Below are 24,569 nucleotides of genomic sequence, written 5' to 3'. Positions count from 1 at the left end.
TTGTCACCTTTGGTCTGCATGGCCTCCGAACAATATTTGTGTGATTTTTGGTTTTTGAAAGAGTTCTGGTGTTCCTTAGATTGGTAAAATGGAGGCTCTTTTGTTTCACCTTAACACTATAATCGTTGTCATACCTCTCTGAGCTCCTTCCTGATAAACGACGTCTCAACGGGTCCTGACCTGGCGTCTTGCCGGATGTTCTCAATCACCTGCACCGCGTCTCTCATCTCCAGGACATTCCGCCCCATCGTCGGCTCTCGCAGGGTGTCTTGAACCATGTTAATCTGGGTACAGTTGGCTATCAAGCTCTTGAAGACATCGAAGCCAAAGTCCTCAGATCCCTTGAAATGTGAGAAAGAGGGTTGTTTCAATAAAAAAAAACTACTTAGTATTTGGCCTACTTCCACTCCTGACCATCGTTTACCGGCTACGTCGCCGCCGCGGAAGAATCTACTTTCGGCCAAAATGGTAATGTGATGTGGATTCAGTGTATCTCTTCACGATTTCATCGGTCCGTTTCGCTACTTCCTGATACGTACAGTCTACCCATTTGAGAACTTTTAATTAGCGCCACTTTCGTTGGTTTGAAATGATTGGGAATAGAATATCCACTGGGTTTTTTATCCGTTACGCATGTGCATGGGCGAGAACGGTAGCAGAATCTCTTATATATTAGCTCATGCGCATGCGTATACTTTAACTGAATACAACATCTGGTAACTTCTCTAACTTCTGCCGATCACGATGCTGATTTTTACAGTCCTCGAAGGATAATGATACTGTCATAACTTGTTTTTATCTTCTGTAGGTTTGCTTGAGTTGTCTTTTGTTTAATCTAGATCAAAACAGATTCAACTGCAACTACATACCAAGTTAAGAACTATCCACCGGTAGTGTACTCCAAGTACTGTGAGGTAACGGGCCTGAAAAGATTTAAAAATCTACTGAATATCAAGAAAATATCTTGATATCCTGTAAATTCACGTTTTTGAGAATCTTGGAAAACGAATATAGCGCTCGGGTCGTAAGTTGAATATGGTGGTCAACGCACAGTCAACGGTGGTCAACAGTCTCGGTGAAAGAGATTCTGGTGTATCAAAGACTGTTGACTGTGGTAGTTAACAGCCTTCGACAATGATTTTAGAACACATATTACCATTTTGACAATCATCTGTCATTGATATTGATTTCGCAACACGAAATTTGCCATATACCATTTTGATAGTGATCAGCCATCTGTAATGATGTCTCAACAAAATTACCATTTTTGATAATCATCAGTCATGTGTAATCAGTTTAAATCAAGAAGTTTCCTTTGATCATGGCAGACATTTGTATTGAATTCACAACTCGATTTACCATTTTGGCAGCGATCAGTCATTTGCAATGACGTCACAACACAAATTACCATTTTTAATATCCTGCCCGTAAGTCTTGCGCCGGTCAGTGTGACGAAGTTTGATATCTGCAGCCTAAATGCGAGCTGCATAAGTACGAGTTTGAGGTCCCGGTCCGAGAGGTTTGGGTTCAAATGTCTGCTTGTGATGGATCGGGCCTCCGCGGCCGGCTTGGACATGATGTTATGTTTCACTTTCCCCCCTGAAGAAGTAAAAAAAAATCATGTCCTAGTTATATTGTAAGTGATGGTGTCCGGTTAATTAGGGACTGGCAAAATTAAGGCCGTCGCTATGTGGCGCTGGCTGTCACTAGGATATTGCATTATTGTGAAAGAGAAGGGACATCAAGGTATTGCTTCATCTAGCCTCAGAATTTAAACTTGAAGGTTATGTTATGACCTCAGACATTAAAAATCCAAGAACATTCTTAAATTGTTTTAACATCTTCGTTGATAGCCTTCAGCGCCTGCCCAGCGCTTACACGTCATCTAACTTTGAAAACAATGTTCATTTGCAATGTGATAAAAATGGTGATGGCGTATTTGAATTCGGTTGGACTGAATCTATCGTAGAATGGGAGTAAAAAGACGTAAAATGTCCAGCAAAACACCATTTATATGATGACAACTGTGATTTTTTTTCCTCCCTTATAAAAAATCTTAGATTTCCCTTTTTTCTCAAAAGGTTGTGAAAGTAAGTACTAAGTTACTAGGTTCTTCCAACCGAGTTTCATCATCTCCAAGTTACATATAACTCGCCAGCCTGCAAGAAATCATACATAAAGTTGAGAGACTATCTGCCAAAATCTGAAAAAGCCAAAACCCAATATTTCATCTATCAAACGCCTATAAAGCAGAAATGGTTAATGAGAAGACGTGCATTAAAACTGCCTCTAAAACCAACTATTAAATTAAATGTTAAGCTGAGTGCGACATGTACAAGGCACATATTTATGGTAAGACAAGTGCAAACATGTCCTGAAAACAGAATGCAGCCACGATGCACGGTAACATGCACAGTACAGATGACGCACAGAGTGCAGACATACCCAGACGGGTAGGCCTGGGGCACACGACGCATATAGGACGGTTACGCTCTTAGAAATAGAGCGTTTTGGGCTTTTAAAAACAGCCTACACACACTGAATATCCCGATGCACCCCATTTGAAGCTTTCCAAGAAAATGAAAACAAACTGGAGGTTTTTGAGAATCTGATAACCCCCCCCCCCCCTCAATTGTTTTTCATTTCGCTCTCAAGAGCATATATGAGTTGGCCGAACTTTAAAAACAAATTATTTCTAAGAGCGTACCCAATTCAATCATTTACGATTCATGATAAATGAGTTCTGTGAAACAGAGATGATATGATATCTGATTGGTTCACTGAAAAAGAATTCCCTTCAAGATTAAACAATCAATGATTAATATTGCAAGAATACTGAAGTTTCGCAAGATTTTTGCGCTGACGCTGCGGCAATGAGACTCGAGCCAAGAAAAGCGGCACTGTACCCCTCACTCCGTTACCAGAAAAATACAAGTCTAGATGCCTGTACGCATCCCAGTGTCCTTCTTCATTGTACACGCACATGTACATTTATGTTGATCGGATATATACTTAGTAGTCTCCGTATTTTGAATATAATAAATACCGGATATTATAGTGCCTTGTACAAGCTAAGCATGCTCCAAGGCACTTTACAATGGAGTTAGAAGCAAATATTTGGATTTAAAACAGTTTGATAGTGGTAAAACAGATTGATTAAAAAAAAAAAAAAAAAAAGTTAACATTGCTTCGATTCTCTTGAGACAAATACATTTCCCACATAGTGCATGTATATTTCTTTTTGGGGGCGATTATATGGGCATAAAACTAATTGTTGGCATAAGAATTGCCAAAGGCAGTTTTTAAGATCATGCTTCGAAGTTGTAAGTCATGCTAGCAATAGTTTTATTACAAATCGTCTAACCTGGAGTAACCAGACTACTCTAAGGTCAAACCAGCTCAAGTAATACATGCGCCAAATATGCAAGACCTTTGTTGTCTAGTGTAATTTTACTGCATTGTGCATTCCAGTGTGTACTTATTAACTGGTGGTTGCAATTTATCATATGATATTCAAGGTACCTTCTTTTTGTTTTTCTTCTTGGATTTTTTTTCACAATTTTAAATTTTCAATGGTGAGGTTTTTTGTTGTCGTTTTTTGGGAGGGGGGTTATACATGTTATAGGACCCATGCTAGATTGAATAACCAGCACTGTTCTGTTTGTAAGCAGAGTACGATAGAGGGCGAAATGTTTTTGTAGTAGTAATAGAAAGAAGATACATGTAGGGAACGAATATAGAAATCGAAGAAAACTTTTGTCAAAATTCATGTTTTTTTCAGAGATGGTTAAACATGTATCACCTTTCTAAAGGTTTTTCAGAATAGCAAAAATCCTTCATCAGATTTTTATTTCGCTGAAAACCCTTTAAAGAGTACATATTCTTGTTGGCCATGAAACCTTAAATACATTTTAAATGGTCACAAAAACCTTTATTTCTAAGTGTTCAGGGCAAATTTACCCGAAATAACTGGTGCTACCGAAGAGTTCTCTCCCACCTATTGCCGTTACGTCGTTTTTTGCATCATCATAGATACTCTTTAACGTATTTATGATGATATCAATCAGGGAATAGCTGAGTGTGCCAGCTTAAAAAATTCTCGCTCTGGGACCGAAGGCAACAACGTGAACAAGAATGAGACCTGAACCATTTCGGCCCTGCGATAAATATCAATCCAAGCGATTACCGATTACCCACAAACGAGAGACATTTTGTCGCGAATTGTAGGGATTACAACACTGCAGGTTACTGCGATGAAAATCGCTCGTTTGCGTGGCGCTTTAGCACCGAAGGCCTGATTCTACAGAGGCGTCTTCCACCTGTGGTCAAAGTGTCCGCTCTCCGCACCAGTAAGAGAGTTACATGACATGGAGGATGGTGTCTTTCAATGATTCTACACCCCCCCCCCCCCCCCCCACCCCCACCGCTCTTGTGGGGCTTCGAATTACCAAACACCAAATTGGGAAGGGCGTAGTAGTTCTTCCCGCTGCGGTGTCCTTGGCCGAAAAAAGCCTCCGTGGAATAGGGCCTGAACGAAGACTACAAACTGTACTTAAGTGTTACTCACGCACACAACTCTGTTAGTGTTTTAATCATGGGGAAGCGGCTAGTTTAGCCAGAAAACCTTTTTCTTCGTCAAAGCGAAAGACTGGTCTGACATTATAATATTTTCCTTGAAAACAATTTGACAATTTCCAATGCAGGTTCTTCAAAATAATTAACTAAAATATGGCAATTAAAATCTTATAAACATATTATACCCAGTTTCGTTATTTTACCAACAATTACCGTTTCGACGAAGAAAAGTTTTCAGTAATAGTATCTAATTTCAGGCAGAACAAAATTTTGAAGAGTTAAGATTCGTGAGGTTTTGCCAAAACTTTAAAATCATCAACCCATTCGCAATTAGAATGCTACCCTTCCGCCAAAAATGTATCAAATATATATAGGTCTCCCTGAAACTTTAATCATGGTTTTTCCGAGGCTCCAAAACCTTTATTTTTAAGAGTGTGGTGTAGGTTTGTAGAGGCGTGGGACTTGGGGTGGGTTATGGGTAAGTGATTTAAGTCTGGGAGTTTTTAAACCAGTGTCCAAGCAACAAGCTATTATGCAGAGCATGTGGACCTACATGTGTCCATTATCTATATAGCATACTTCTTTTTGAATTCGAATGTAACACTTACCACCGGTTTTTTCACCATCTTTGTTTAAACCGTAAAGCTTGGCTTAAATAAATAATTAGACAGGTGAGGGTCGACAATGGAACCACTAGAGACGCTCATATCATTCTCGTTCTAAAAACGGCGATAGATTTCTAAGGAACTACAAAGCAATGCTAGTTTATATTACAAAACATATCTTACATATTTTATCATACCAGATATTAGATTCATTAACGAACAAGATACGTGTTTGAACATCCCACCACTCTGAACTTTAGAATAGTGCATGGTGTATGGGCGGTTATTTCCGCATAAATAGAGGTTGTCTCAAATAGACATTTTATGTCGTGTAATGACTCAAATAGACGGTTACCAAGAGGTTCGACTGTAGCAAGCAGTGTTCAGATGTTTACAACTTGTTTTGGGAGAGCAACATCCGTGGCGTTTAAGTGGGTCGAAGTAAACAATGCTCGATCTGATTAATTGATGATTGGTCGTCATCTGTTTCTTCACTGATTTTGTAAGCACTTGAAACACACTTGTCTGTAGTTGCTGTAGCTGGTTTGGGAAATGAGACTCAGTCAGCAAGTGTGAAAATGTCTGCTAAAATCTCGAAAAGTATTTTCTCCCTCTTTGACATTTCAAACATTTTTCTTGCTCGAATATGGATCCGGCCTGCCAACCCAAACATTGTTTTAGAAGTAAACTTCACAAGTGCATCTCTTGACGTAACCGGGAGCGTGTATGCACAAGTTGATTCTTATAAGATATTATCAAGAATAACAAGTAATATTCTTGATGTTAGCAAAGCATATCTTGCAAGTTTTTCTCTGCTAACTAAATTGTACTGCATGGTGTCACTGATAAAAGTTTTTAGTTGTATGATAATCGCAAGTCAATGACTGACATTACGGCTGACCTTGTTTTAAACCTACAGATAGGATATTACCTGATACATATACAAATATACACCAAAACATCGACTTCACATACGGCATAGAACGCAGCAAGAACGCGTAGACGCCGAATACGCCCGATCCTCACTCCAATCGCATGTTACCACATTCGATTCTAGTCGCCTGGGCCTTAGAGCTGACTTCAGTCGCCTGGGACATACGGCGGCTTCCGATCGCCTGTGACACACGCTCATCGGAGTAGGAATCGGCCTGAAGCGTGCAGTTGGTGCATACATTGATTGTCAACAAAAAAAACAGAGTGCTGGGGTTCTGGCCATTCTGATTTCCATTTAAGGTTAATTATGTTCTCAGTAATGTATATCTATCATATTATCTGGTGATGCATTGTGGATGAGCCAGGACTGATGTTGTGATCAGGGCCCGTTTGTTCAAATCAATTCCGGCGCTAACTAGGCTTTGAAGGAGTAAGTTTGTAATTACTGGTGGTCAAGGAAAACATAAATCCAGTTGTACACATGATGCCGTAGTGCAGTTATGATGTACGAATCTGCTGAAACTTGAAATTTATATATTAAGTACAGTGTATGTGTATATCTGTCTACATGACGATAATGCTGAAAGTTATATCTAGTTCGTATTTACCCATAATTGAAAATTTTCAACTTCAATTACAAGTTTCAAATTTTCAACAAACGGTGTTGGCCTTTAACTTGAACACAGTACAGTAGTGGACTTATAAGCCAAGTTAAAGTTAATGCCAACTGAGGACTTAACCTCCATCAATGCATCACCAACAATGACAGTTATCTTGATACATGTATATAGTTGAAGGTTTTATAGATTGGGCTTTGATTGTGAATGAGTTGTGCGATACAAAGTGCTCTTCCCTACCTGAGAGCGCCACCATATCCTCTATGTGCTTTCTCGCACTGGCAATAATAGTTTCACCTGAAACATGAACGTAACGGAAAAGGTGGAAGGTTACACAGAAAGCGAGCAGAGCCAAAATGAACAAGACTGACAGGGGCGACATTTATGCTGCGAGAAATCATAGTTTATGCTTTCCGAACTGCAGCAGAAAGCTCACGAGACAAATTAACGTGTTTTGGAGCGTATTTTGCTGAAGAGAATGTGAAAATTGTTTAAGGTTGATCGAGTATTACAACTATTTGTGTGTAGATAGAATTGGGTGCTGGTGAAGATAGAATTGGTGTGAACTGAACATGTAGAAGTGTGAGTAGCTTTTAGAAGTTGTTTCAGAAATGTGTGCAATTTGTAAATGTGTATACGAGTGTAACTGCATTAGTGTGATATGTGAAGTTTTTTAAAAAGTGAGAAAAAATCACTGACTTCATTGTAAATGAGATACGTGTGCAACCGTGTTAAAAAACCTGTCGACCAATGCACGTTTCTAAAACCGGCCATGAGAAAAACCCGACACCACTTTGACCGTCTGACATTACACGATCGTCAGCAAAAAAGTGCAGTAATAAAACTGTCCTGCTAGAATTACAAAAATAAGGTCATTCCATCCCAAATTTAGTAATTGTGTTACCATTTTGTAATCTGTTTATGAATTCGTTCCAGCTCTTGGCACCAACTTTTTCACTTGGGTCACAATAGTTCGTATTCTAAGCATCAACTAGTCATAGCGAACACCAACTTGATGATAGAGTTACGAATGCTTTATTGGATAATCTAAGAAAAGATTATTACATTATGGCGTCCTCCATCCATTTCATTCTTGGAACAAAGACCACAAGTGAGATATACTATTTCGAACTCAATAAAAATTGAGTCAAGAAGCCTGAATTCATGTACATGTTACTTCTTTGACATCGCTAGCACGACTTTTAAACACGTGATCAAGACGCAGCATTCTCATTGGGCAATTCAAATTTAATCGGGTCGCGGCGCCACTCTCCAAGCCTCGCAAGTGGTTACCGTCGCTAAGGTTGAAAAGGACGGTGAGGGAATAATCAATGTCATGTCACACAGCCAAGCAGTCTCCACACATTGCCACCATCAGATACGAAAAAAACGTTACATGTAGCTACCCACCTGTCATCCCGTCATCAGCCGTTGTTGAAATGAAATAATGCCTAACACTAATTCTGAGCAAGGGTTCTAACATAACGAGAGTTTAAACACTGAGGAGGTATAAGCGAAACCAAATGGACGCCACTTTTCTTCTACCGGGTACTATTTCTTTTCTAGTGGAAGAAAAAAAAACCAAATCGAAAAATGCAAAAAAGTGTCAGCTAAGTGCAGTTAAGTGTGATTCTTTTTCATTGGGTCACCCGATATATCGCGAAACTTCGTTACTACGAAGTTATGTCACCTTTTGAGAAATTTCGTAAATTGCATTCCCAACTTCATGGCGAAATTATGCAGTTTTGAAAATCAATTTGTTACAGGGGTGTTGTTCGATATGAGTGATGTGTGTTTATCAAATGAGTGTTTTTCTTTACGTGTACGTAAATATTCATGCACATAAAAAATATCATGTCCATATTCATGCACATTAAGAAACTAGCTGTGTCAAAAAAGTTCTAGTATTAAACAACAGTGTAGTATACAAAATGTAGTACCCTATATAATATCAGAAACAGAATTTCAATGTGAGGTACCCTAGCCACGTCTATTTTCTATTTCTAAACAACTGAAATATTCATGCGACTTCATAAATCTACTTCCTATTCATTCGCGAACAAGGGGCTAAAACTTTATTCAGATGATGTAACCGCATACGTCCCGATACTTTTGCAAGACCGATGGACTTGGGTTTCATCTCGAAGCAAGACCACTGTACATTCTCGCATCTATTTACAACCTTCTTACTTGACAGAATGTATTCAGTTCTTACAATGCAGTCACTAGCAGGAGACTTTTTCCGACTTCTTAACGGTTTCTCTAACTTTTTAACCCCATTCAACACAGGCCTTTGATCATTATTGCCCTATTTTGGGAAGCCCTAGTATTTTTCACAGGTTTTCTAGAAATCCGACCTTTCATAGAAAAGTCGGACAATGTCGGACTTTTGACGGATAAATCAGGAAAAGTTAGGGAAACCGTTAAGAAGTCGCAAAAAAACTCCAAATAGTAAGTACAACCTCGCTATATCTAACGCCTTGGGATCCTAGCAAAATAGTGTTCGTTATAGCAGGCTTCGTTATAGCGAGGCTCGCTGTAGCGTTATAACGAGGGAAAACGCATTGTAGAAATATTCTGAGTCGTGAGTAGGAATGATGCCACCACTACATATGCATTGCTCAGGTGTTGACAATGGACAATGGCCATGTACAATGTATGAACGATACATGCATTGCTCAGGTGTGGACAATGCACAATGGCCATGTACAATGTATAAACGATACATGCATTGCTCAGGTGTGGACAATGCACAATGGCCATGTGCAATGTATGAACGATACATGCATTGCTCAGGTGTGGACAATGCACAATGGCCATGTACAATGTATAAACGATACATGCATTGCTCAGGTGTGGACAATGTACAATGGCCATGTACAATGTATGAACGATACATGCATTGCACAGGTGTGGCCAATGCACAATGGTAATGTACAATGTATAAACGCTACATGCATTGCACAGGTGTGGACCTGACTACCAGGATGGAACTCACGTTTCCATGACGTATGCGATGGACACCAACGTCAATGAGACAACGGTACTACAAAAAACTACGAGGGTACCAAGACACCTACTTTCAAAAGACCGCATTGCATGCGCTGTTTCAGATAAAAAGGGTCGAAAAATGACATTTCAAGCAGGGTTGGATTAACTCTTTAAAGGCTGGAGGCGCTTGAAAGGTTTTTAAAACAGTATGGCGATATCGCGTAGTTCAGAATAAAAAATATATACCCGTACTTCATCATTCTTTCCTTATTTTGTGGTTATCCCCTTCTTTTGAGTTCGTCAAAGACAAAATTAGATAACGAAATAGAAATCAAATGTTGATGAAATTGAGGGATGCAAAGTTAGTCTCTTTTAGGCCCAGTTCCTCTGAGCCCTCAAAGAGAAATCGAAAACGATAACTAACGGCCTACTGCTATCGCAAATGAACGATCACATAGAAAAGGCTCTCAGTGTAGTAACAAAGGCCGTCCTCCTAACTTTTTTTTCATACAACTTGGACAATGGCTTTTGGGCAAGTTCCGTCTTGTTTACGAATATATTCCATTCTCAGATAATTTCACAACATTCAAAGCTCCACGTAACTAACAATTATGGTTTTGAAAACTGTGCACACGTTCCACGAAGTGTATACGACGCCATACAATTATTGCACCAAGTGACGTATTGTGATGACGTCACAGTCATAGCAATCATATGATCACGTGCAATGACGTCATCACCTTACCCACTCTGGTATTTGACTAACCTTCCATTATCTTATCCCCCAACTTTTCAGAGTTAATCTCTTAAATATCAATATAAAAATGCTCGATAAAGATTAATGTATTTTACATCTCATCAAATCATGTTCAATGAAATTATGATGTGGCTTGACTGGTGTGTGGGTCACATGGTTTTATACAGAATAACTGGAATTGCACTGTTGATTTGGTAAATAAAGTTCCATGAAGTAATGCGATGCTGTTCTCCACATCATTTGAACAAAAGTATGATTAGAAAGTGAGAGCATCTGCCACAGGCAATTGCTCAGATATCTTTAACCGTATTTTCCGCCGACTCTTTGTTTAATTTCACATCTCATGTTTCAAACTAACAGACGCCAAGGATACAGCGATTTGAGTCGTTTATGATTTTTGTTACATCAGTTATGGATGTTTGATATTCAACCAGCTATTTTAACGGAGCCATTGTATAAATTATATACGATAACATTACGATTATCTCCATTTGGCATATTGGGCAGGTTATTTGAAGCAACAGAATTCTTTCTCACCATGGACTGGTGTATGACCCCATTGCTGGATTTGAAACAACTTTGGTGTACAACATGGAACTTCAGAAATTATGCCTTTGGTTCGATAATCAGTTTTTTCTGCAACTATCTTGATAGACCTTCTTAAAGCAAGTTTAGTTTCGAATCATAATCTTGCAGAAGCTTCAAAAACAAGCGAGACTAAAATGCCTAAAAATGTATTCAAAAACAACTGCTTTAAACGTCAGCAAACCTAGCTCTTTGAAATATTATTTGAACCGCAGAATAGAAAAGAGAGGTTAAGAGAGAAACCATTCAGCGCTGGCATGAACCTATACGTAAACGTTAAGTATGCGTCATATGGATTGTTTCTCAACCTCTCTTAAACATAGATAAATTGTGTTATCACTGACAACCACCTAAATACAACACCCACAATGTTAGTAGAATTGGAAATGCATAGAAGGACACGAAATACTCCCAGTGAGTATCATGGAACAAGACGATGCTATTGGCGGAAACGTGTTCTTGCATTTCCGGCAAGGAGGGTAGCGTAACTGCGTCACGTCGAGGTTCTGGAGTACTTGACCTATGTCATTTTGTGACTATTTCTGTATCGGTACGGTCTTCATCTCGGTCGACGGAGAAGATAATAATATCGTGAGTGACCTGAATCGACAGAAGAGCTCATCTGTGGTCCTGTGTGCAAAATTGTTTACACGAAGAACTCGGAAGTGACGTTGTCACGCTCTCCTCCATCTGTTCCCCAGAAGCAGAAGCACGATGAATTGTGTTCATCAAATGAAATCGAAAATGCTCACCACTCTCGTCACTGTACAGTATTGCTATATTTGGCACGTTGAAGTCCATGACCATGTCTACAATAGCCTGGGCAACCTCATCTGGGGACGGGAGTAGACAAAATTGGTTGTTGTTCGCACAATTCTCTATTGACGTCACTAAGTATGGGATTCTCCTATTGGCTGTTGCTAAGGCGATGGAGTCGTCGGCAGGGCCAACCACGATGGCGACTTTTCGATCATGTAATGTCTGATGAACTGGAAAGATACGAAAGTAGACATTTTGGCGTAAATTTACGAAGACTCCCACGATGCAGCTTTGCAAAAATGAATGCCACGAAAGCTGAAATAAATACTATTCAACACTCATTATAGGCCCCGTGCTGGAATATATTTTCTCGTTTTTCTTCGAGTTAATCACACCTTACTATTTCCTAAATCAGAGAACGAACTGGGAATTATCTTTTTCCCTCTGGACCAGCTACCCGAGTTCACTCGACACGGACCTCAATTACCATATCAGGCTAAGCGAAAGAAATTGAATTGTAGCGAATTGGGTAATTGCCCAAGAGATTTGAGCATGTTGGTTAAATATGCAGCGATTTTTCAACTGCGGGCTTGTGTTAAGCAGTGACAGTTGATGGACCGGAAGGTTTCAGGGCCGCATTGAGTAATTTTGCATCTCTATTTTTTTAAGGAGTATCATACATGTACATATTTTGACTGATCGCAGGGGAAAACGAAATAACACTGCTATCAACCCTGTGACTGCCCTTAGTTTTGGCTTCCGATCAACACATTTTCCCGGTTTAGCAAAAGAGCTCTGAACACCGTAATTTGACTGGCCGCGGTCCATCTTTAAACTTAGGTTAATAAAGCAAATATTCATTGCACCATATGACCTTTTCACCTCATCTTCCTCCCGGAGTTCGCTAAAGTGCCAAAATCAGCGAAGATGGAGGTTGTTTCAACCACAGTCCATGGCGTTCACGTCCCGTTTGCAATCCCGATAATGGACAACCTTGTTAGTGAGTGTTTGCGAGTCCTTGGTAATCGAATGAACTGTCGTGATACGGTAATTAGGCAGCTGCCCATTACCCAGTGACGTCCATCACAGATTTATTGTCATCATCAAACATATCGTTTACGCCGACAGTCCAGAGCAAAATGATGTCATCTAGCGTGACAAATCAGTGGAAGTATGCTCAGCATCATCACCCATTAGCTTAACAACACGAACTGTCATTGTTGTTCACTTATCATCGATGTTTTTCAGGCGTTCTGACGAGCTGCTTAGTAACGTATTAATGTAAATTACACTTTAGAGAGAAATTAGTGATTAGAGATTATGGTCATTTGCAAATGGGGCGTCATATATGTCTTAACAGAATGTCGTGAATCCTTTTGAAATTTGAATAACGTAGCATTCGAAATTTAGCACTATGTCATTTAATGCGATCATGATAGTGCTTAGCTCAATTTGTCAGATTATTAGTGTATCTATTATTGGCAATATCTTAAATACCTCTTGTTTAAGTAAGGGTTAACTTGGACATTCCAAGTCGAGTACCATTACCTTAATAGACGATGTTCATCATGGTGATGATCTAATGACTGTCCAAGTCGTCAAATAGACGGATAAACCCGTTTGACCACCTTCAAATCTCTTATAGACGTAATATTCATTCCTCTTGTACATGACCGCTTTAGTTTATTGGCATGGACATGTAATGGTCAGAAAGGATGTCCAGCAAAATAGTTTTGATGCGCTGAGGAAGTAATGATGCGAACATTTAGCGTGGTTCTTTTTTAAAGGTAACCAATTGAGTGATCATGATCATCAATCGGACAATCAGCATAAATCCTGATAACATTTTTCAAGTATAGAAAATATTTTTGAAAAAAAACCCAGCCTACTAAATGTAATAAAGTCTGCAGACCGAGGACCTGTCCTCCTGGTTTCCACTGATTCCTACCAGTCCTCTTTTCCTTCGTTTCCTCTGATTCCTCTGTTTCGACGTGGCCCTCGTGGTTACTGATATACTGTTTCTTAAAAAGCGTTATTCAGCTTTACAAGTAGCAAGACTCTTTTTGATAAATCAAGACTCTTTTTGATAAACCTTACTATCGTTGTTGTTTAGCTCGCTTTCAATAACTTGGATGCCAATGCATCCAAATGTTGCCTGTTACCAGCATCGTTAAAAACCAATATAATCCACATTAAAGAAACACCTTTAGTGCAGATTACCCTATAACACAAATGTAACCATACATCAGGGACATTTTCCCGATTTCTTAGTAATCTTCCTCATGTAGCGAACGTGACCAGCATGAGGTTTTTTGTGGCGCCGATAAAGGGGAGTCTGGTTTTATGTCTCATTACTAAGGATTTATAATTCACTGATTGGCCCATCAATTCATGATGAAATTGTAAGCCGCGGGGGGGGGGGGGGAGTAAGGGTACACTCAGACAAGAAAATACTGATCAGTATCTTTTAAGAACCCAGGTTTATTTTACTTTGAACGAATCTAATACAACACCCCGAGGTGTTATCGTAAAGAATTTCATGTAAGATACGAATGTCACTTCTCGAAAGAATCTCGTATGATCTTGTAATCGTTTTTTACAACCTTATGAGAAACTCGTAAGATCGTGATATCATTAGATTATTGTAAGATTATGATGTTATCTTCATAAGAAGCTGGTGAGGTCCCGGACTCATATCATTAGATTATTGTACAAATTCCTGGCTTCATTCTTATTAGAATCTTGTCATCTCTTCACATCATTGAAAAGCACTAGTCGGAGGTTTTTTCCGACTTCTCAACGGTTTCTCTAACTTTTTCCTGATTTATCCGACAAAAGTCCGACATCGTCCGACTTTTTCCTCAAAGGTCGGATTTCTAGAAAAACCTGTGAAAAATACTAGGGCTTCCCAAAATAGGGCAATAAAGGTCAAAGGCTATTGTTGATTCAGGTTAATGAGGTGTGAGTCAAACACTCACAGTGACCCTGAGTGTGAATACTAATTAACTCACTTAATAAGATCACCTCATCTTCATATCATTATACTCTGGTGAGAACCTGAAATAATTTCTTGTGAGAAACTTGTAAGATCTTGATGCGATTCCTCATAAAAAAATCGTGCAAGATCATGAAATGATATGAGAGAATTTGCCGTTTGAATGTCGTATACATATGATACTCTTTTTAATACCATGATTAACTATATATGTTTGTCTCTGCGTTTGACATTGAATCAGAACCATGGCAGTCATGTTTCCAGTATAAAAAATGACAGCTTCATCCAGATCATCTCTCTGATGTCATGTCGCTCGATTGGTTTTGCCGAAATCTTTGTATTTTGTCTTACATTGGTCAGACGACAAATCAGATATGAAGAAATCCACTGACGTGTTTCCATCGCAACTGTCCAAAATAACAGATGCCATGTCAAATGACTTGGGCGAAATTGGCCTCTAAAACGGTTATGTGGCGTTTGGCCTTCAGCCGATACCAAATCAGCTTGAACTTTCTGACTTTCAGCCGGACGGGTACTGCAGGGAATACTTATAATTGACCTCTGAAAAATATGACACTTAGCTTTCCAAATGGGCTTTAAAGTACTGCCATCCTCCTAGATCAACTGAGACTAAAGTTATGGCATCTTTTTTGATCATCAAAGGGTGCACACCCAAAGTCATACAATTTAGTTATGTCACAGTGATTCCTAATATGACCCCATTATGTTTATTGGGATTGTTTAAGGGGACATTTTCTGTATTCCCATTAAGTGGTTGTCACACTGATAGATCGGATGTTTCGGACAATATTAGATTTGGGATGGCCATCTATTCGCTGTTCGGGGATGGTAGAGATCTAGATAGATCTATTGATATTGCATGATATTGTTTGTTTTGGCGTAAGTACAATGTAGTGTTTCTTTCTTATCTAGGGATCGAGCGCTATGGGTGTATTCGCTGGAATTTGGTAAGTTTTGGCCCATCAGGGAAAGACTTCGGCGAGATGCTGCTTGAATAACAAGTCTTGATTATGAAAAATAACTCATGTCATAAATCACAGAATAAAGCAAGTAACTGACCAGTCGCTCCTTCTAGATCATGATTATGTCTATCAGAAATCAAACCATCAAAGCCGTTAACCCCTTAATCATTGTGTGCGTGCTCAATATAAAGATACAGGAAGGCCGGGATTATTAGTAGGCATCAGCATCAGGTCTTCCAATTACACTAATAGTTATTGCCTATTCTTAAAGTATCCAGCACCCTTAGATCCTGGTCCTAAATAACTATGATTCCCAGATTGGATCTTAGTGAGGATTTATGGTCGCGATCGCCATATCTGGAAATCCTCACGAATCCTGTTGGAAGGTTCCCAAGGGGTGTTGTGAATTTATGACAACGTTGGAGTCTTCACTGTCGAGCGTGGTTCCATTTACTCCAGGCTGATTACAACCCCAGCAAAGTTGGTGAGCGAGGGATTGCCGTTTATACTAGAAAACTGTCAACAACTTCTTATTCTTATTCTTCTGCGTAGAACTTTTTCAGATGCACGCCAGACAGTCAGTCCGTTTTCGGTAATGAAGTCGGCTGTCCTAGAGAGTTCCGCCACAGAGCCCTAGTCCGAGAGCGGTGTCCTCGGCCAGAACTCCTCTCTATTCTTCATTAGGGAGCAGGTCTGAAACACATGAGCTGAAAACTTGCCAAAGGACATTTTGTGACTTTTCCGTTTTAAATACCGTGTTGGCAACAACCCAATAAATAACATTAAGCGTTATTAAGCCGCCTTCTTGATAGCGTTCTGAGTAATGCGAGCCCTGGGGTACATTTGGGGGGGGGGGGTCTCTCATGTCCTGATCATCGGGCGAAGCGGAGCTCATCAGCAACAGTCGAATCGCGAATAAGGCTAGATATTGAATTCATTAGGGATGTTAATGCCTTTGCAACTCTACTTTATCCGATCGAGCAGACGAGGATCGTCAATCACAGTTCATTAGTTTGCCCAGAGGTCAAAGCAATCAGCTGATGTTTTATGCACATTTCGAAAAAGCGGATGTAAACACTATATACATTTATAGGTCCGATATGTTGCTGTTCATCTTGGTAAAGGTCTAATGAACCGCTTCTCCATAGTTCTACCACCAAGGTTAGCACCACAGTATGACTGCTAGTCTTTTCATTGGAAGATCCTACACTCTTCGAAACTTACAATGGTTTTTGAGCATTGAAAAAAACCTTAGAGGGTCGTTCGGCCGACACAAATATGTACCACAAAGCTTTTTCAGCGAAATGAAAAACCTTTTAGGTTCTGCGTTATAACAAAAACCTTTAGGGTTTTTCAATCTCAAAAGCCTTTATGAGGACATTGTAATGGTTTGGCGATTTTACCAGTTTGACCCGCAGATATAGTTTGTCGTGCATAGCGATTATAATCGCAAAATCGCTCGTCTGCGGGAATATCAAGAGTGTAAAATTAGTCCTACCTTGCGTTAGTCGTGTGTACTCCTCCTTTGGGTCGTTAGCACGCATTTTAAGTGGCACCAGTTCTATGTTTGATATGCTGCGATTGGCTAACACTTCTTGTACTAATGAGACATCACGTTCTAAAACACCTGCAGAAAGAGAAGAGGAAACGTATCGTCAAATTGATGAGATTTTAACGAACTTCAGTTATAGAGTTTGTTTAGGATTAGGTTAATGGGTCTTACTTTGATGGGTGAAATCCAGCTGCAAAGCAAATTAGGTTACAGAACTGCAAGGCTGATTGAGTCGTGCGTACGGCAGAACTCATCAAAGGGAATAAAATCATTTCTTATAATTTTTTATGAAAACCTAAAAAACCAACGATTTAAAATGCGTTTTTTTTGTCGTCCCAAGAATATAATTTCAGTAGAACCTCTCTATTAAGGACACCCTTTGGGACTGACAAGTGCTGTCCTTAAAGAGAGGTGTTCTGATAAGATAGGTCAAATTGAATGGAAACGACCGATTTGGGACCAAAACTAGTCTCCTTAATAGAGAGTCAGTCCTTGATATAGAGATGTGTCCGCTAAGGGAGGTTATACTGTATTTGTGATGAAAAGTGTCGTTTTTGTAGTTGTATATCAGCGTACACAACGGCATTGCTAAAATTGATATTAAGTGGTATTTGCACCATTGAACATTTCCACAGTCATGTTCAATATTTGACAAAGTTTAGTAAGCAGTTATAAATGAGTGATGGTTAGGCGGATAAATATTTAAAAATATCCACCAGCAAAAACAATTATCAAGTGAACTGCCTAGTTTTAGCGAGAGAAGTCTTCAAGATGATCAGACGGACACTATACGTTAATTTGTGTTGCTCACTGTGCTACTGCCGTATGTATTTCTGATTACCTGTGGGACATATAAAAACAGGATAAACAAACGAACCTCCTCTTTAAATACGGTAGTTCCATTCCTATTGTTCTGAGAGCTCGTCACAAGTAAAAAATAAGACACTCCAGGCGTTGAAGGAGAGGAATGTTGCGGAATATTGAAGATGGTATATATTTTGAACAAAGACATTATTTCCCAGCCAACAGCGAGGAATGCAAATAACGTGAAGATGACGCTAACTATCACGGTATATTTCCCAAGAGTCGCCATTTTATGTAGTGGTATTTAATTGCTTGCTACAGGCAGTAACATGAAACCTAGACGGGACTATTGGTTGTCTGTCTTGGAAAGGTCATTGTGCCGAGTTCATCCCGAGTGACTTCGGAATTGCCGAATGTAGTGCTCTTCGGAGCCAAGGCATTCATTATTCGCTGTTAATCCAAATGGTAAAAGTGTTCCATATTTCCGATTGCGAGATGAGGACTTGCTTGCCACTTCATGAAAAAAAAACTATCGACTGATTCAGTCCATAGTTTTTTTTCAAATGTTTTTTAACAATTTACTGCAACTTATCACACTGGTAGCGGAAAGAGTGAATCGTCTAAAATCCCAAGGTGTTGCCAAAAGTTTCATTCGGCAACCTGCGCGTGTCCTAATTCATGCTCGGAAATGGTCGGGACAACTACTCGGCTGGGTGATGTCATCAGCCACATCAATGTCACCATTAATCATATTTGATAGCTGTTGAGAACGATGACCGATGAAGCACTGATCACTTGCCATTCATCATTTAAGCCATTTTGAAAGGTGTCAGGGGGTATTAGCACGAGGTCGGCTTGATTATCTGGACCACTCCGGCACACTCATCAAACGGATTTCCGACCAGATATTTCTAACTTTTCTGTCAATTACCATGGCAGATGACATGTTATATAAAATTAAACTAAAGGTGACGATGATTATTGACATTTCCCATTAGGGCTTTCGTTTAGGAAGTTGATAGCATCAACGGTCGTCCGAACAAGTGACAACCGGGGTCGTCTCGGTAAAATGTGTTTGGATTAGGTTGGATACGGACACTCGTAATAAATAGGCCGCGGTTTTGGAGAGTCGAAACATGTTCAGGCTGAAGCCCTTGTTTCGTTTTTAAAACTTAAACCAGTCAACTAGTGCATTGAACCAATCCCTGTTTCCATGTCCTGAGGGGAAGGACGCTATCTTGTTTGCGCTTGTTCATTTTGGTTGGAATGTTCTCGGACCAGAAAAACATTCTTAATATTGACACACAGCCAGGAAGTAAACTCGTCTCATCCGGATGCATGAGCTATCAACCTCCTTTATCTTTCCTCAGGCAGACAGTTCGAAGTCGTTTCTTGTCAGTGATAATCCGTTGGCCGGATCTAGGCCTGGCCAGCGGTACTACTTAGTATTAGGAGCATTGTCGTGGGTATTGTAAGCGGTGAACTTTCATGTTTCAGTATCTAGAGATACAAAAGGTCATCTGCTTTACCATGCAGGAGAGACCTTGTCTGTGGATCAGACAATAATTAACACCCTTATCAGTCTGCAGGTCCGATTGTGGACCAATTCCTAGGAACAGATAGACAATTTATGTTGGGGAACTGAAGAATAAAAGCTGCTGAGCTATACTTATCTCCATTAGAACGAATCGAAGCAGAAGTAATGAACACCTAAATTATTTCTCTCTCACTTGAGGATCGATCCTGTTATCTTATCACTAGTCGAGGGTAGGTTTATGAATACGTTAGCCAAGTATGCCTTGTGCCACTCTTCCTCGCCGTGAGACCATTTTCTGTTGCCGTAATTACGAGCTGAAGTAGTCATATACTCTCCAGAATAAAAAGAAGTTTGCCAAAGTCGCTCTTTGAAGCGTATTGTGTCGGGGAACTGCCAGATTAGCCTTGCTACTTCACAGGCGTCGAAATACCTGTATTACCATCAGTGTGATTGCCCCTTCACAGGTCGCCTCGGACTGAATAGGACCTAAGTGGTGAGATTGCTCCTTCACCCTACTAGATTACATGGAACCTGAGCAGCATCACTCAGTAGGCTAGACGCAATGCTTTTTATTTCACAGCGGTCCAACATATCAGATATGCGCTGTTGCTCTCTGATATCGCGAGAAACCATTGGGGCTATACGAAGACTATTAAAAAACGCATGGGTGTAGTTTATCTAGTAACTGATGCCAAGTGAAGATTACTAATTTCGTCTAATGCTCTTGTATGTAATAGGCAGTTTGCGGTTTGGAAAACGCTCAATTCTTTTCTAAAAGCAATTTTCTCTTAAAGTCGGGCAAAAACATGTGGCTGGTTCCTTTCGTATTTCTGAATTTCTGGAAATATACCTAGCTGTTTTGTAATCTTCAGCGAGGAGGAAATAAAGATAGATATAATGAGAGTAGTCTACGTCAACGATATTAGCCAATGAGATGGCGGCGCTTTATTAGCTCCGCTGTAGTATCTGTAGTTGCAGAGACCATGGCTTTTCAAAATGGGGAACACGGATAAACGTGTCGATCTATCTTTCACCGTTACCAGACAACGAGAGGACCTCAGAAAGAGAAACACTAAAAAACGTTACACTGGGGCCAAGAGTACGCCAAGTCGATCACTCAGCGACAGTTACAAACTTTGGGAGTGCGATATTACTGCTGAAAATCTTTATAAATCACCGACTTCCTCTTGAATAACTTCACCAGACGTCTCACATAACTGCTCCAATGTAGTTAATTCGATTTAAATCAGAACTTTAAAGCATGATTGATCGAGAGATCTTGCGTAGGCTTACAAGTCTTGAAATATGTCTCTAGCGGATTCTTGAAAAAAGAATTCATGATCAGGTTGGGGGATGTCATGATTTATATCATAAGCCGTGCCGATTAAATAGCTTCACGTCCAAAAAAATATCTTTTTTACACACCGGCTGTACCATCCTGATTAAATCTATTTTTCGCCAAATCCGATCTAAGCCTTAAATTGGCTTCTTCCCCTACCAAATTATGCCGATAAAATTTCCGACAGCCGAAACTACCACTATAAATGTGTTACCTTAAATGAAGTACTAGCATCGCAATTCGGCGATATCGACATTTCAATCGGTACCACTAATGAAGATGCTACTCCGCATGAGCGGCGGTCGATGCTTCTCAATCATACTCGAGGAACGGCTGGTGTAAAACTTCTCGAAAGATGATTGAATTTAAATTAGTTCTGACAAGGTGTATACGGAAATATCCTGAGATTTAACGAAGACTCATCTTGGGAATAAGTTTTGATCAAATGTGTTCAACAAGAAATTGCTACCGGGACAGACGACAGTCCCTAAGGGATCATTAAGGTGGTTGTGGTGAACCACGAAATCAACAACTGAGTCAACTGTTGACCTGACAATAAATGGTCGCATGGCTGCTTTTAAAAGTTCTTTTTAACTAAGTTTCATTAACATAATGAATTTGGCAACCCAAATCTTCTAAAATGGACAATCTACCAATGAACCCAATTTAAAGGACTGTGTGCCTGTGTTTTGTTTTGCAATGATTCAGAAACTACTCCCCAGCCTGCGTGCTGTAAATCAAGATGAATCTTCGATCAACTTTCTGCCGCATCTCTATGGTTTTTGGAATAAGCAGAACTTTTTTTATATAGATTATAACACGGAAAACTTTAATCAATACTCGGTTGGCTAAAGAGTAGCGTATATTTTAAAGAGCTGGCGTCGTTTTCCCACCGACGTATCATCGATAACGTGCGAAGATATTTTCACTGGTTAAAACAGCCACCGTGATTGACCGAAAGCAATTGAAGTGTTTTTTATGTTCAAACATTGATCTTCAGTTTCGATGATCGTAGATCGAAATTAGACGATGGTGGATTTTTTCTAAGTGTCAATATTTGCAAGATGGCGTCATCAATACTGATTTCGAAGGAGGCTGTTTGTAAAGAGAAATGACGCAGAAGATAGTGTGGGGGTGTAAACAAATTAGGCCGTTAACTCTATGGACGTGTTATCTTCGCCGTTATTCTTTTTAGAGCGAATTTATTCCCTTATTTACTTGAGAGTTGATGACTGAAGAAACCAGGCATCATTAACTCTTAGTTCATTCCTGTGTTATTAGGTGAGCTAATTGGTGTCCTGTCGTCAAATTACGACTTTCGCCGGGTGGTATGTTGATTCGGCGGAAGTAACAACTGGAGTATGACCCTACGCATGCACAAAAGAAACGAATCCCCAATTGGTTATTTGACAAGATTTTGACGGGACAGTATTCTTCAGAATGTCAAGTCGAATATGAAATCACTGCGCAGTAATTAAAGTGAGATTCCCTTCCCACTACTAACTGAGTCCCTTGATAACATAATACCACAGGACGTCCTGCTGCAAGGTCATATCTAGTTGTCGAGAATTTAGCAACACATCGAGTCGGTCAGCTGTAAACACCTTGTTAGATTAGAAAGCTGGGCCTCACTCTATAAGATAAGAATACGAATTGTCTAAACCACAATTTCCTTTCTTTTCTTTTGCTATCTTTACCGTCAGTATCCTACCAAATGGCCAGCGAGACATTTCGTTCACCGAATCACTGATTGGCCAACATTTCACCATCCGCATTCATTACCATTCCAATCTTTGCTCGATATTGACTAGCATGTAGAGCGAGTTACTTTGCTACAAGTGGCTTCAACAACATATTATTGCTGTTGGGAATTGGCGAGTCTACCTGAAGTTTTCTTCGAAAGCGAACAATAGTTTATTGGTGTCAGAAAGTTATCTCAAAGCATGTTTCTCAGGCATAGCTACTATCAAAAGACGCTTGGTTACAGCGTTCATTCAACAAGTTGTATCTGATCAATCAATTTAAGATTAGTTTCTCTCAATTCAAGCCCCTGAGGATACCAACTGAACCGCAAGTGTCTGGCCGCCATACCATGAAAGGAGCCTGTATCCCGTGACGAATGAAGTCAGTAGCATTCGACGACTTCGCGTCAGAAATAACTCTCCGTGTCAGACCCCTGTGCTCATTTTTGATTAACCTTCTGAGAAATACGTTTTCGCACATCTGCGCACCAATCTCCCAATGGGAGGACAAGCTTCCATTTGCTGCCCAGAAGTGACCAACCGGAAGAGGTCAAATGTACGCTATGGTAAATGTCGATGAGATTTAGCGAGATACCGCACTTTTTCATACATGTATGTGTGAAATGCTGTACATGCTGGAGATTCGACCACGTGTCGGAACAGCTTTAGTGTTAGCTATCTCCGTCACACTGGTAAATTGAGCTTCGCAGGAAGAGCTGACTATCGTCGCTATTTCTTCTTCGCCAAAGCGAGTGGAAGATGCTTACAATTAAAGCAGCGACGACAGCTGGAAGCAGCGTGAATCACTTCGAGGATTCTTGCCTTACTGGTTAGCTTCACCAGATTCCGATCGCATCAGCTTCACACCATGGTCTCCAAAGTAATTCCTGGAAGTCTTTACAAGTTCGAACTGAATTACGAAGCAATTCCGATGAAGTGTTTTTCATCGATTCTAATGCATATTCATTTCGTCCGAAGTGTAATTCATCACGCAAAGCGTCTTAGCCAGATCCATCCGGTGCACGCGAGTGTTAGCTTTACATATTGGCGAAGTAACTTGTTACAGGTCTCTCAAATACAAATGGCCTGGAACGCAAACTGTACTTAAACTACCATGTATCTATCTACCTGTGCTGTGACTGAAAAATTATCAGCTCAAACTTTCATTTTTTTTCTCAACAGTTTAGAGCCAGGTAATGAGAAGGAGGAGTGGTCGAACATTGGGGAAAATTTGATCGGAAGGCAAACTTCAAAAATAAGACTTTTTCAGTAAAATCCAGGTACAAGGGACCACGGCTTTTAGTCTCATCCGACAGACCCTCAACTATTTCATACGTTTTTAATATACGTGTTGTGAAGAGCCAGGAATTTTAGTTCCTTGAAAGCCACGCCGGTTCATCCGGAAATACAATCCTGGGTTCTCTCCGGGATCGAACCCGGGCCCTATTGCGTGATAGCCAGCAGTGTTAACCACTAGGCTATGAGGCTCCTTACTAATATCTTCTGTCAAAAATCTGCTATCCTTCTCGCAATAGAGATGTTACTCAACTAAGTTGTCACGAAAAAGCACTTGGCCAGCTTATTTTACTGGCTTCCTCAGAAAAACCAGTGGGACTTTACAAGATTGCTCTATCTCGGTTGACATGAGATTTTATTGATGGCAGTAGAAACAGGCATGTCCGAAAACCCCAAAGATCAATTCGACAACAATTGCGGGTGCCTAAAATTCATGCTAAATAAACTCAGTTACTCAGCGACCACGAGGAATACATATTTAACAAGGTTGTTAGGCAGA

The 24,569-nt window shown here is 40.0% G+C and overlaps 1 protein-coding gene across 7 annotated transcripts in view; it reads right to left on the bottom strand.

The window, feature by feature from the left end:
• LOC135494113 (glutamate receptor 1-like) overlaps positions 1–24,569 on the bottom strand; it is a 109,502-nt gene that overhangs the window by 10,433 nt on the left and 74,500 nt on the right. Inside the window, exons 2-8 of one of the 7 annotated variants that reach the window (XM_064781865.1) lie at positions 17,299–17,427; positions 11,816–12,052; positions 10,488–10,526; positions 6,971–7,027; positions 1,409–1,599; positions 870–923; positions 135–341 (exon numbers count right to left, since the gene is read on the bottom strand). In XM_064781865.1, coding sequence (XP_064637935.1) covers positions 135–341; positions 870–923; positions 1,409–1,599; positions 6,971–7,027; positions 10,488–10,526; positions 11,816–12,052; positions 17,299–17,427 — 914 coding nt within the window. Of the gene's footprint in view, positions 1–134; positions 342–869; positions 924–1,408; positions 1,600–5,183; positions 5,226–6,970; positions 7,028–9,810; positions 9,835–10,487; positions 10,527–11,815; positions 12,053–17,298; positions 17,428–24,569 lie in introns of all 7 variants that reach the window. The other 6 variants (XM_064781867.1, XM_064781864.1, XM_064781869.1 and 3 more) reach the window with 6 other exon arrangements.

Source organism: Lineus longissimus, chromosome 9 (genome assembly GCF_910592395.1).
Source record: "Lineus longissimus chromosome 9, tnLinLong1.2, whole genome shotgun sequence".
In the NCBI taxonomy this organism is placed as follows: Eukaryota; Metazoa; Nemertea; class Pilidiophora; order Heteronemertea; family Lineidae; genus Lineus; species Lineus longissimus.
Note: the sequence above shows the minus strand (reverse complement) of the source record. Positions and strands in the feature narration are given on the sequence as shown.